The sequence below is a fragment of the Salvelinus alpinus genome, chromosome 25, assembly GCF_045679555.1.
Source record: "Salvelinus alpinus chromosome 25, SLU_Salpinus.1, whole genome shotgun sequence".
Taxonomy (NCBI): domain Eukaryota; kingdom Metazoa; phylum Chordata; class Actinopteri; order Salmoniformes; family Salmonidae; genus Salvelinus; species Salvelinus alpinus.
Genome location: NC_092110.1, coordinates 15157368 through 15170663, shown reverse-complemented (window position 1 = coordinate 15170663; position 13296 = coordinate 15157368). Strand labels below are relative to the sequence as shown.

Below are 13296 nucleotides of genomic sequence, written 5' to 3'. Positions count from 1 at the left end.
AAAGGGCTCTGGGCTATTCCTGTTGATGCACTGGTCTAAGAGTAAAATAATCAGGTAGCTTTTGAGTGGACATTGTTACTTTTTGCTTTAAGGAGACCACCATTGTCCCAGTGCCAAAGAAAAACAAGGTGACATGCCCAAATGACTTTCACCCAGTCGCACTCACCTCGGTCATCATGAAGTGCTTCGAGAGGTTGGTCATGGCTCACATCAAGGCATGCATGCCAGACACACTGGACCCACTCCAATTTGCCTACTGCTCCAACAGATCCATGCAATATGCCATTTCCATCGCCATTCACACGGCTGTAACACATCTGGACAAGAGGAACACCTATGTGAGAATGCTGCAAGCTCGACAAGCTCAGATCCCTGGGTCTGGACAACACCCTCTGCAACTGGATCCTGGACTTCCTGATGGGCATCCCACAAGCGGTGAGGATTGGCAACAACACCTCCACACTGACTCTTAAGTCCTCAGTCCTCTGCTGTACTCCCACGACTACGTGGCTTTACACGAAACCGACTCCATCATGTTTGGTGACGATACCCCGGCTGTAGGCCTGATAACCAACAACGACAGTCAGTCTATAGGGAGTAGGTATTTGAACGGGCATTGTAGTGTCATGACAAAAACCTCTCCCTCAACATCAGCAAAAGAAAGTTGTTGATGTTGACATCAGGAAGCAGAGGAGGGAACATGCCCCGATCCACATCAATGGGACTGTAGTAGAGAGAGTCACACATTTTTATTTCCTATGCGTCCACATCACCCCAGCCACGAGCTGTTATCTCCCTTACCATCGGGCAGACGGTGTCAGAGCATGAGGTCTGACAAACTGTCTCTGAACCTGTTGGTATATACAAGCCATCAGACTGCTGAACACTTGAACTGGACTGACCACCTGTCCTTCACCTGCTCTGATTCTCTGATTCTCTGCACCTTAACACACATCACAACTGCAGCTATCAGACTTCTATTATATTGCTCAATTTATACACTTGCCCCCCCATTTCGCCCTTCCCCAATACACATGTAAATATTGCCTTCCTGTATTACACTTATGCTAAAATGTTTATTCTATTGCTGCCATTTACTTTGTATACTCATGTTTTAAATCAAGAATCAAATCAAATTGTATTTGTCACATGCGCTGAATACAACAGGTGTAGACCTTACAGTGAAATGCTTACTTACAAGCCCTTAACAAACAATGCAGTTAAGAAAATACCCCCAAAAAGTAAGAGATAGAAAAACAAATAATTAAAGAGCAGCAGCAAATAACAATAGCGGGGCTATATACAGGGGGTACCGGTTCAGAGTCAATGTGCGGGGGAACCGGTGTCGAGGTAGTCGAGGTAATTATGTACATGCAGGTAGGGTTATTAAAGTGGCTATGCATAGATAACAGTGAGTAGCAGGGGGTGCAAATAGTCTGCGTAGCCATTTGATAAGCTGTTCAGGAGTCTAATGGCTTGGGGGTGGAAGCTGTTTAGAAGCCTCTTGAACCTAGACTTGGCACTTCAGTACCGCTTGCCGTGCGGTAGCAGAGAGAACAGTGTATGACTAGGGTGGCTGGAGTCTGTGACAATTTTTTGGGCCTTTCTTTGACACTGCCTGGTATAGACATCCTGGATGGCAGGAAGCTTGGTGCCGGTGATGTACTGGGCCGTAAACACTACCCTCTGTAGTGCCTTGCGGTCGGAGGCCGAGCAGTTGCCATACCAGGCAGTGATGCAACCCATCAGGATACTCATGATGGTGCAGCTGTAAAACCGTTTTAGGATCTGAGGACCCATGCCAAATCGTTTCAGTCTCCTGAGGGGGAATAGGTTTTGTTGTGCCCTCTTCACGACTGTCTTGGTGTGCTTGGACCATGCTCATTTGTTGGTGATGTGGATGCCAAGGAACTTGACAAGCTCTCAACCTGCTCCACTACAGCCCCGTCGATGAGAATGGGGGCGTGCCCGGTCCTCCTTTTCCTGTAGTCCACAATCATCTCCTCTTGTCTTGATCGCGTTGAGGGAGAGGTTGTTGTCCTTGCACCAAACGGTCAGGTCTCTGATCTCCTCCCTATAGGCTGTCTCGTCGTTGACGGTGATCAGGCCTACCACTGTTGTGTCATCAGCAAACTTAATGATGGTGTTGGAGTCGTGCCTGGCCATGCAGTCGTGGGTGAACAGGGAGTACAGGAGGGGACTGAGCACGCACCCGAGAGGGGCGCCTGTGTTGAGGATCAGCGTTGCGGATGTGTTGTTACTTACCCTTACCACCTGGGGGCATCCCGTCAGTAAGTCTAGGATCCAGTTGCAGAGGGAGGTGTTTAGTCCCAGGGTCTTTAGCTTAGTGATGAGATTTGAGGGCACTATGGTGTTGAACGCTGAGCTGTAGTCAATGAATAGCATTCCCACATAGATGTTCCTTTTGTCCAGGTGGGAAAGGGCAGTGTGGAGTGCAATAGAGATTGCATCATCTGTGGATCTGTTGGTGCTGTATGCACATTGGAGTGGGTCTAGGGTTTCTAGAATAATGGTGTTGATGTAAGCCATGACCAGCCTTTCAAAGCATTTCATGGCTACAGACGTGAGTGCTACGGGTCAGTAGTCATTTAGGCAGGTTACCTTTGTGTTCTTGGGCACAGGGACTATGGTGGTCTGCTTAAAACATGTTGGTATTACAGACTCGGACAAGGAGAGGTTGAAAATGTCAGTGAAGACACGTGCCAGTTGGTCAGCGCATGCTCGGAGTACACGTCCTGGTAATCTGTCTGGGCCAGCGGGCTTGTGAATGTTGACCTGTTTAAAGGTCTTACTCACATCGGCTGCGGAGAGCGTGATCACAGTCGTCCGGAACAGCTGATGCTCTCATGCATGTTTCAGTGTTACTTGCCTCGAAGCGAGCATATAAGTTATTTCGCTTGTCTGGTGGGCTTGTGTCACTGGGCAGCTCTCAGCTGTGGTTCCCTTTAGAAGTCTGTAATAGTTTGCAAGCCCTGCCACATCCGATGAGCGTCGGGGCCGGTGTAGTACGATTCCATCTTAGTCCTGTATTGATGCTTTGCCTGTTTGATGGTTTGACCAACTGGCAAGTGTCTTCTTATAAGCTTCCGGGTTAGAGTCCCGCTCCTTGAAAGCGGCAGCTCTACCCTTTAGCTTAGTGGGAATGTTGCCTGTAATCCATGGCTTCTGGTTGGGGAATGTACGTACTATTTCTTATTGTTGTTGCCTTGTCAAGAAGGAACCTGCAAGTAAGCATTTCGTTGGATGATGTATCCCATACATACTAGTAAACCAACTTGCGCACAATTTAGGCCATCGTTTCTCGGTCATCATGCACACGGCCACCTTTGTGACGCTAACCACAATAAGTATAAATCACAATAATGGAATTTGCGGTTCGCCTTCTAAATAAATATCCCCCTTTGAAAATGATCCAAATACTGGAATAATGCTAAACAAGGTTGGAATGTTATATAACTTAAAAATGAATACAATAATTAATTAATTTCACAAGAAACTGTAAACAACGTTCAAATCCCACTGTGAATGTATAAGACTGCATAATTGTATTGGGGGCATACATACAGTTATTCAATATACAGCCTAGCCCTCAAACTCAAGGTGGCATTCTGCCTTATCCCTACAGTTTTCATCCATTAGCTTTTCCCACGACTACAATCCCAACACTGTGTTTTAACGTTTAGAAATGCCAATAATCGTTGCTTGCGGTACGTCTTTAGAAACATATGGGCCTCATCTTTCATCAGAAAGAATCCTTTAAATAAAAATGATTAACTTACTGTAGTAGTTTTGCACATATCCATAAAGCTATGGGTACCTCCATCCACGAAACTACGCTTCTGCTACACTCCCCGAGTTATGCTTACACACAGGTGTTCGGAGCATGCTAGATAGGTAATTAGCACAGGTGGTCGTTCGCCTCATGTCTTCCGTAAACAAGCATTGTAACATGAAAATATGGCCGTGTGGGAACACTAACCCTATCAAGGTGTGTATCAATTTAACTTTTTTTTTTTTAAATATATAATTTCTCGCTGATATGAAATATAAGGTCCTTATGCTTTCAAAACCGTACCGCAAGCGACAGTTGTTAATGTTCAGATTGAGCGTTGGGGCTCTTAACAAAACTCCCCGTACAGAAGACGCCTTCGTCCAATGACTCTTATGTGTAACGTAATGGAACTGAGTCATATCAAGGGCTATGTGCAGCCTTAACTATGGAAATGAGGTATCAGCCTTGTCAGTGACACACACAGATTACAATCCCAAAGAGTTTACACAAATATTAGCATCATAGTTTATTGCAAAACACAACACAATTATGCAGTCTAATACACTTTGAAGGCAAATCGCAAATTCCTCTTTTGTGGCTAATCCTTATTGTCGCTAGCCTCACAGGCCACACCGCCACACAAGACACATCCACAGCTGTGCGGAAATGACACTGCAGGCGCGCGCCCCGACACGTCACGCGAGACGACAAAGACCCCCCCCCCTCCAAAAAAGGAGAAACACGAACAGTGTGAAATTCCCACGGCAGAGATGTTGACCACGTCTTCCATTACTGCAAAGGACTACATTAAACCGTAAAGGTGAGTTCGAGCTAAAGCATCTGTGTTTTCATTTTGACAATTCCACGAAGAGTGGGGAAAACTCGTACAAGGATATACACTGACGCGTCACGAAATGATAAGCTAGCTGTAATGCGAAGTAGAAATATATATTTTCTGTGTATTCAAATACATGTCATAGCGTTTTTTAATTGCCACGAAAGGCTGAAGTTTTTATTTCCAGTGGGAAAAGTAAAACAGTTGTGTGTGTGTGTGTGTGTGTGTGTGTTCATGTTTTGGTTCATGGGCTTCTAGTGTAGAAGAATGAGGAAGTGGATGGGACAGAAACCGAAGGGGGCGAGTGAAGCAAATCATATAAAGCCTCCACAGACTGAGTCCTCTTGCATCAGAGAACACAAAACTCACACACTGTTAGAAGTTAAACAAAAGAGCACAAGTTAGTGTCTTATATTGAATTGTAAAATTAACGTAGCTTACTGCGACGCTGTCCAATATTTTCGTTAAGTAAACATGCGCCCAAGCAGCTGATCAAATAGCACGGGTTCAGAATATCATCCATGTATGCCTATGAACATATAAAGCGGTGCAGTAGACAAGGGCCTGATTGATTCCAACAATATTACATCAAATGCTTTGCTTTTTCTATGGAACAACAATCACAGTTGTTGTTGAAGCATAGAATGTGACTTTTAATTTGAAAGATGAAGTCTCCAACAATATAACAACATTAGGACAATGCAATCAAAGTAATGTGCCTATTTAGAGAAATTACCACAGTCAAGGTTATTTTCCAGTGCAGTGACATTGGAATTCTGAAAATGGCATAAACAGTGATGTTGCAGGTTTTATTTATTTTGATTCTATTGTTTTACTATAGGATATGAATTCCTCTGACCATAGGGAAAACTCAGATGGCGAAATGCTTGAGATAGGTAAGTATAAACCATTTAATATTCTACTGTTATTGCAACTATTCACTTCCAAACTGTTTGGATTTAGCAACAGCTAAAGTGGGGAAATCTAATCAAGCTGTATATTGGAAATAACAACAATGATTTGAAATGTTTATTTTCTGCAGAGCGAGAACCCATTCAAGACATCAAGACGGAGACAGATGAATGTACTATTAGTGAGACAACTGAAGGACCCCGAAGATGGTACCTTGGAACTAGTGAGGCCACCAGGAAACGTACTGCCAAGGACATGGGCTGTGACGCACACAATTCTGAATTGCTTCAGTCTACCAGCGGGAAAAGAGTCAGGGTCTCTAGGGAGGTAAATTAATGAAATGGCATAATCTATGATTATGACTAACTTAATTTGGTAAATAGACAAATGTCATCAAATAGACATAGGCTTGCTTATTCCTGTTTTTATTTACAGGACATTAAAAATACATTCTTTTTTTATTTGAGATAAGAAATGCATAATGTTGTTGTTGTCTCTGTGTAGGCAGGGCGGCGCTTGCTGAGGAGATTGCCTGAAGAGTCCACGAGGCCACAATCCCTCTGCCTGACATCTGCGGAGAAGGACCCTGCCCAGGAGAAGACTATAGCCTCTTACAGGAAGCCTCTCTACAGCATCTCTCACAGAATCACAGAGAAGAAGCACACATCAAGCCTGGACCAGCAGGCTCAGCATGATGGAGGAGTGCAGCTAAGCTACAGCAATCTCTTATCCCCTCAACTGGTCAATACAGGGGAGCACAGCCGAAGTGAACCCCTCTCTGCCCTGGGGGCAGCAGGGTCCATGTCTTCAACAGACTCTAATCTATACTCCCTCATTGAGAAGATGTTTTTCATCCTCAATACGCTCAACTCAAGCATGACCCAACTGCACAGCAAGGTGGATCTACTTTCCCTGGAGGTCACTCGCATCAAAAAACAGATCAAACCCTCAGAGATGGCAACTGAGTTCCAGCCTCCTCCAGAATACCTGTTGACAAGTGAGGAGCTGAGTCAACTGATGGAGCAGACATCAAATGCTGGCGAGTTGGGTTGTCGACTGCTAGTACATCTCTTCCCAGAACTTTTTAAAGCCAAGGAGTGCACTCCTGGTTGTATCGCCAACAAGAGAACGTTGGATTCCCTACAGCTGCAGCTAATACGCAACTATGTGAAGGTGTGTTTTCCTCTGGTAAAGAATAACAACATTTGGCAGGATGAATGCCTATTACAGATTAATAACTTCTTTAACCGCTTCTGGGCTCAGAAGGATATGGAGAGTGGGCCACAGTCATGTGGGAGACAGACTATTACAGACTTGGGTTTAAAAGCTGAACGGAACCAGCCCTGCCATTTTATAAATGAGGGGCAAGAAGTGCACCTCGAATTAGACTCCAATAGTGACCACACCAACAATAAAGTAGTAGTGCCAGACCTTGTGTTTGACACTCAGGAGGTTGGAGAGGATCTTGATAAACTCTCCTCCCCTGAAGACTTTATGTTTCTTGTAAACAGAGTTTTCCCAGAGGTTTTTGAGGAGGGGAAATTCCTAGAGGGTAGTGTGGGAAAGATGATCCTGGACTCGGACAGGATAGAGATTATCCGTAAGTACATGGAAGCTAATTTTCCTGACGTCCCAGAGGATAGTTGGCTGCATGTGTGTGTGCAGCACATAGAAGATGCAATAGAGGGTTATCACAATAACAGTAATGGCAGTGAGCCTGAGAACATGAATGATGAGAGCTATGACTCCACAAGCCTCCCTGATGATGTCTCTATCATCAAGATCAGTGACATGTGTGACTACGAGAGACCAGGTCGTAGGTCAAAAAAGTCGTTGCTCGTGCCAGTCGATTTTGAACAACTTGAGATCCCCCTACCAGATTTCAGTGTGCCTCAAGAGTATCTGCTCTCTAGGGAGCAACTGAGGAACAACTATGACTGTAGCTTGTCAATTGGGAACTTTGCCTCTCGCCTCTTGGTACTTACATTCCCTGAGCTCTTCACCTACGAGAACACACGGAAGCATTACAACTGTAGTGGCTCTCTCGGGAAGAAACAGCTTGACCCTGTGCGGGTCAACCTTATTCGCCACTATGTACAGCTACTATATCCACAGGCCAAGAATGACAGAGTGTGGACCCTGGAATTTGTGGGTAAACTGGACGAGCGGTGCAGGCGACGAGACACGGAACAACGGCGGTCGTACCAGCAGCAACCCAAAGTCTATGCTCCTGAGTTGGAGCAAGGGCCTGTGGACTTTGTGGCTGCTTGCCAAGTGAACCAGCTTAACACAGAGCACTTGGAGGACTTTGAGATCCCTCCACTACCCCCTGAAAAAAGTAGCAAAGACTTCTGCATGATCCCCCTGGAGGAATTGACGGTGTCGATTCCAGACTTCCCAGTGCCTTTGGTCTACTTGCTCTCAGACACTGAGGTGCGAGAGATTGTCCAGCAGAGCCTTTCAGTGGGAAACTTTGCCGCCCGCCTACTGGTGCGCCTCTTCCCTGAGCTCTTCACTCAGGAGAACCTGCGGCTTCAGTATAACCACTCAGGCGCCTGCAACAAGAAGCAGCTGGATCCAGTGCGTCTCAGGCTCATCCGCCACTATGTAGAAGCCGTGTACCCAGTTGAGAAGATGGAGGAGGTCTGGCATTATGAATGTGTGCCAAGCATAGATGAGCGATGCCGGCGGCCCAACCGCAAGAAGTGTGACATACTGAAGGCCAAGAGATCAAATACTGTGTCCTAGTAGCAAAGCTAAAGACAATTTTTATATTTTATTCTAAATATTTGCACAAGTACAGAAGCTGAATAGCATAGTGGAGCCTTTGCACACTGTTCTGTGTAGGATATGGCCAACTTGTAAAGGCTTTTCATTAGTACTCAATGTATTTGTAATATTGAACTACAGTATTAGACAGTTTAGTTTTTCATCGTCTGCTTGTTTGAGATTATAGACTGTATGTATACACCAAAACAAGTGTCATAGCTCATCTAATTTACCCTGTATATAAGATGTGTAGCCTTAAAAACAATAACCATGTAAATATTACAAAGACAGTAGATCACAGGCAAAGATGGATAAAAATGGTGATCGTTTTTTCCATTGCTTATTTGTCGCATTGTGGCACTACTTGTCTTTTATAACAATGTTATACCTTCTTATAGAAGTTTGTATTATAAATATGTATTAAACCATGGCAACAGATCCCATTAAGCCATTTGTAATCAAGTCAGTCGATTTTCAGCATTTCACTTTATTAGCATTTAGCACTCCATAACTTATCCATCCCCTTGCATCTGATTCAAACCATGACCATCCATTTCATAATTACATAGTAATATTGAGAATGAGTCTTACTAATATTTGTTAATAGAAAATTGTGTCAAGGCCCAAGGCCATTTGAAACCAGATAAGCCAATGATGACACATACCAAGAAGACTATGTTTAAAAAAAATGCACCATTACTTTGATGTAACATCATGCATAGACATAGATATTCCAAATCCCTTGTCAATGAATGGTATATTCAGTATTGTACACAAACTCATTGTTTAAAGGCATTCTGCTTGGGAAGTTCTATGTTTTTCCAGCGCCTCAGAACAACTTTGTACCGGTCTCCATCCTTGGATTCACCCAATTCCTTCTTAATGATGACTCTCAAAAGCATGACAGTGTCTGTTTCTTTGTTCTCTGACAATACCAGGTCCAAGGTGTCCCCAACTTTAACCTGAAGAGAGAACCAAAGATGGGTACAATTAAGAAAGTTAGGGTTTGATTCAATCCATATTGCTGAAGATCTGCGTTATCTACTGATCAAAAATATATAACACAACATGTAAAGTGTTGATCCCATGTTTCATGAGCTGAAATAAAAGATCAGAAATGTTTCATACACACAAAACACTTATCTCAATGTTTACATCCCTGTTAGTGAGCAATTCTCCTTTACAAAGATAAACCAGCCAGCTGACAGGTGTGGCATATCAAGAAGCTGATTAAACACCGATCATTACACAAGTGCACTTTGTGCTGTGGACAAAAGGCCACTAAAATGTGCAGTTGTCACAGCACAATACCACACAGATGTCTAAAGTTGAGGGAGCGTGCAATTGGCATGCTGACTGCAGAAATGTCCAGTGGTGTTGCCAGAGAAGTGAAAGTTAATTTCTTTACCATAAGCCACCTCAAATGTAATTTTAGAGAATTTGGTAGTACGTTCAACTAGCCTCACAACCATGTGTAACCACGCCAGCCCAGGACCTCCACTTCCGGCTATTTCACCTGCAGGATCGCCTGAGGGGGTGCCGAGGAGTATTTCTGTCTGTAATAATGCCCTTTTGTGGGGAAAAAACTAGTCTGATTGGCCAGGCCTGGCTCCCAAGTGGGTGGGCCTATGCCCACCCATGGCTGCACCCTTGCCCAGTCATGTGAAATTAATATATTTGGGCCTAATACATTTATTTAAATTGCCAGATTTCCTTATATGAATTGTAACGGGTAAAATCTTTGAAATTGGTGCATGTTGTGTTTTTATTTTTGTTCAGTATAGATTTGTTTATATAGCGCTTATCATACAGAATCTGTCGATTTAAAAAATAAAATAAACTTCAGGGAGCTGGCAGTTCATGGGAGATGGTCTTCTACAGCTGGATGATGATGCAGTTCATTAAAGAAGTAGCTTGGGTGGAGGTGGTGTCGATGGTCAGGGAGGGAGAAACATGAATCAGGCAGGCAGGCCCGGAGCTGTTTCTGAAGTTCAGTTACTCCTCCTCTCTAGGTAGGCTTTAACAGCTACTCCATGAAAAGTGCAGCACCCATATGGGTGATGCTTCGGCTGGTATTACAAGCACAATTTAAAAATTAAGGTTATTTACCGTAAATGCAGTCTCCGAACGAGGAAACATTGCCTTTAAATTTCAGTCGCGCTATAGTGCGGATATTCAGTGCTACGGATTGAATCGAGCCCTTAGACTTGTCCCTGAAAATCCAGTTGGTTAGACTGCTCTACCACTTCAGTTCACAGGGGGTGGGTTTGGATCCTAAGAGTCCTGTAAGATGTTGAAGGTTGACAGAAATATTGTTTATTTTATACATCATTACTAGGCACAAAAGTAACTCACCAATTTACTTTTCTTGACAAGTTTCTGTCCATTTAGCCAAAGCTTGTTGCCATAGAATGCATCCTCCACTTTGCTGAAATAAAGACAACAAAAAAATCAATTGGCCACTGAGGATAGGCCTAGATTAGAGCCTTTTAAGTAATTCCATATCAATCAAATAATTTGACCTCATCTCTTCATTGAAGCTTTCAGGAGAGGTGCTCAAAGTCGACCCATTTGGATTCCCTCAAATTGTTATCAATATTGATGCCAAATATTAATGATACAATAACCCAACCCTCTTTATCTCCTTGAGTGCATCCATTTGAAAACAAAGGCATATCTCTGTAACAACTCACTTGCGTGCTATGTCAAGGCCAGCTTTCATGATAACATCATATCGAAAGGACTGCACATATTTCTCTATGTCTTTGTAGTCTTTTGGCACACTGGGGTCATCCTCAGGTTCATCTTCATAGTCACTGTCCTCCAGGTCCTTTTCATCATCTTCTTCCTCTTCCTGTACGACCTTTGCGCCTCCTTTCTTCTTGCTGCTTTTGAACCTCACGTGATGAAGAACCAACTTGCTCCTAGCTGAATTCCAGCGTTTAGGAAGCTTGTGTGTCCCAAGGGTCAGGAAAGAGGGGGAACCACACAGCTGGCGGGTGTGTAGTGTCCTTGGGCACCATTCTGTCCAGTAAGGTCCCAGTCCAGGGTTCAGCAGCTTTCGGGTACTCAGCCTTCCCAACTGTCTCAGGGCCAGTGCCTGTATCAACAATCCCTGCATGCTGTAGCTCCTCCTTGTGACTTGAAAAAAGTAGACAGTCGTTTACAACAATAGAGTTATAAAGAGCAGTTGAATGTGGATTTTTGGTACAACAAGCCTTTAGGAAATCAATAACTATATATGTAATATAGATAGGATACATTGTCAAGTTATGTTGGTGGCCCACTATGGTAATGGTATGCCTCCAGAGTCGTGCAGCGGTCTAAGGCACTGCATCTCAGTGATGGAGGCGTCACTACAGACCCTGATTAAATTCCAGGCTGTATCACAACCGGCCGTGATTGGGAGTCGCATAATTGGCTCAGCGTTGTCCGGGTTAGGCCGTCATTGTAAATAAGAATTTGTTCTTAACTGACATGCCTAGTTTAATAAAGGTTAAATTAAAATGTATGTGGGGGTGGGGCCATAAGAGCAGCATTCATTAGGGTTGAATAGCTTTAACTAGTGCACAAGCTACTGTTACCTCGTTTGTTTTTAACTAAGGTTAACTAGTTGACATGCAGTAGCTAGCTACATAATCACATTGTTTATATTATGCAGTGTACTCAACCTCTTCTCGTCCTCAGCTAGGGTACATGATATGTAGCTAGCTAACATAAGTCTAAAAAAAAATAACACTACAAATAATTGTTTTCTTCAACCTAGGCTAAAGTGAGCTTACTTTGTAATGTGTCACATTAGTTTAGCTAACGTTGCTAACTGAAATAAATACCTTGCTATAGAGATAAGCAATACAGCTAGTAGCTAATAAACGTTGTTTCCCCTCATGATTACTGGTTGTAGCTAAGCCCATTCATGTCGTAGTTACCTTAATTTTGAGATGAGTCTCCTTCATTCAGTTAGCTTGATAGCTAGCTAGGTACTTATAACATGACCCGCGTGAAGGTCAGCAGCAGTAATATCACTTCCACGTCAAATTAGACAATCCTTCAAATTAAAGGTCCGCTGTATTTTTTTAATTTAACCTTTATTTAACTAGGCAAGTCCGTAAGGAACAAATTCTTATTTACAATGACGGTCTACCAAAAGGGGACGGGGACGGGGGCTGGGATTAAACATGAATAAATACAAATAAAGGACAAAACACACATCACGACAAGAGAGACAACACAACACTACATAAAGAGAGACCTAAGACAAGAGACGTAAACAGTGAAAATTAATTGTGAAGGCAAAAAAGATGGACCATTGGCACCATAATCATCATATCTGACTAGTAATCCAACACATACATTTCTACGAGACATAATAGAGGAATATACAATCTGCACAAAAGCAAGAGCTGTCATTGCAAATAAGAATTTGTTCCTAACGGACTTGCCTAGTTAAAGTTGGAGTTTGTTGCATTTTATTGAAAAGATGGTGTACACGTGGATTTACACCTCACGAAAACTATTATTGTTTGCGGCATAACTTTTACATCAATAATTTCCAGTATTTCAATGAAAAAACCTTCATCAGTGTTTGTTAATGATGGTTTTTTAATAATTCAAAGTATTTGAGGTTCCTCAAAAACTGGTGACAATGTAGCCTATTTATGCCTCCTGTACCACCTGTTGTTTTTGCAATCTCTTGATTTGTGATGATTTTGGTGCAAAATCTTATTTACATTGCACAATAATTACCTTTCCCATCACTGTCATGTTTGCATATTTGATGTACTTTACAGACATGTTATACTGTTAATATATACATACAGTACATTACACACACACACACACACACACACACACACACACACACACACACACACACACACACACACACACACACACACACACACACACACACACACACACACACACATATATGTATATATACAGTACCAGTCAAAAGTTTGGACACACCTACTCATTCAAGGGTTTT

At 43.1% G+C, this 13296-nt stretch overlaps 2 protein-coding genes across 2 annotated transcripts; one reads left to right on the top strand and one right to left on the bottom strand.

Annotated features, from left to right (window-relative positions):
* Nucleotides 1-4491: 4491 nt before the first annotated feature.
* Nucleotides 4492-8752, top strand: LOC139553423 (BEN domain-containing protein 3-like). The gene is made up of 4 exons (XM_071365723.1): nt 4492-4613; nt 5470-5524; nt 5671-5867; nt 6045-8752. Exons 2-4 carry the CDS (start codon nt 5473-5475, stop codon nt 8286-8288), a joined length of 2493 nt encoding a protein of 830 aa, XP_071221824.1. The 5' UTR covers nt 4492-4613; nt 5470-5472; the 3' UTR covers nt 8289-8752.
* Nucleotides 8753-8778: 26 nt separating this feature from the next.
* Nucleotides 8779-12364, bottom strand: mtres1 (mitochondrial transcription rescue factor 1). Its single transcript, XM_071365725.1, has 4 exons — nt 12239-12364; nt 11003-11450; nt 10665-10737; nt 8779-9271 (listed from the first exon to the last, which is right to left on the bottom strand). The coding sequence occupies exons 2-4, from the start codon at nt 11428-11430 to the stop codon at nt 9089-9091; spliced, it is 684 nt and encodes a 227-aa protein (XP_071221826.1). The 5' UTR covers nt 11431-11450; nt 12239-12364; the 3' UTR covers nt 8779-9088.
* Nucleotides 12365-13296: the final 932 nt, after the last annotated feature.

Bases quoted from the DNA above. Each gene is read 5' to 3' on its own strand.
- LOC139553423 (XM_071365723.1), top strand. From the start codon at position 5,473: ATGAATTCCTCTGACCATAGGGAAAACTCAGATGGCGAAATGCTTGAG. The intron at 5,525-5,670 runs GTAAGTATAAAC...TATTTTCTGCAG, and splicing joins TGGCGAAATGCTTGAGATAG to AGCGAGAACCCATTCAAGAC. The intron at 5,868-6,044 runs GTAAATTAATGA...GTCTCTGTGTAG, and splicing joins GAGTCAGGGTCTCTAGGGAG to GCAGGGCGGCGCTTGCTGAG.
- mtres1 (XM_071365725.1), bottom strand. From the start codon at position 11,430: ATGCAGGGATTGTTGATACAGGCACTGGCCCTGAGACAGTTGGGAAGG. The intron at 10,738-11,002 runs GTGAGTTGTTAC...TCTTTATTTCAG, and splicing joins GGCCTTGACATAGCACGCAA to CAAAGTGGAGGATGCATTCT. The intron at 9,272-10,664 runs GTGAGTTACTTT...TTCTCTCTTCAG, and splicing joins TTGTCAAGAAAAGTAAATTG to GTTAAAGTTGGGGACACCTT.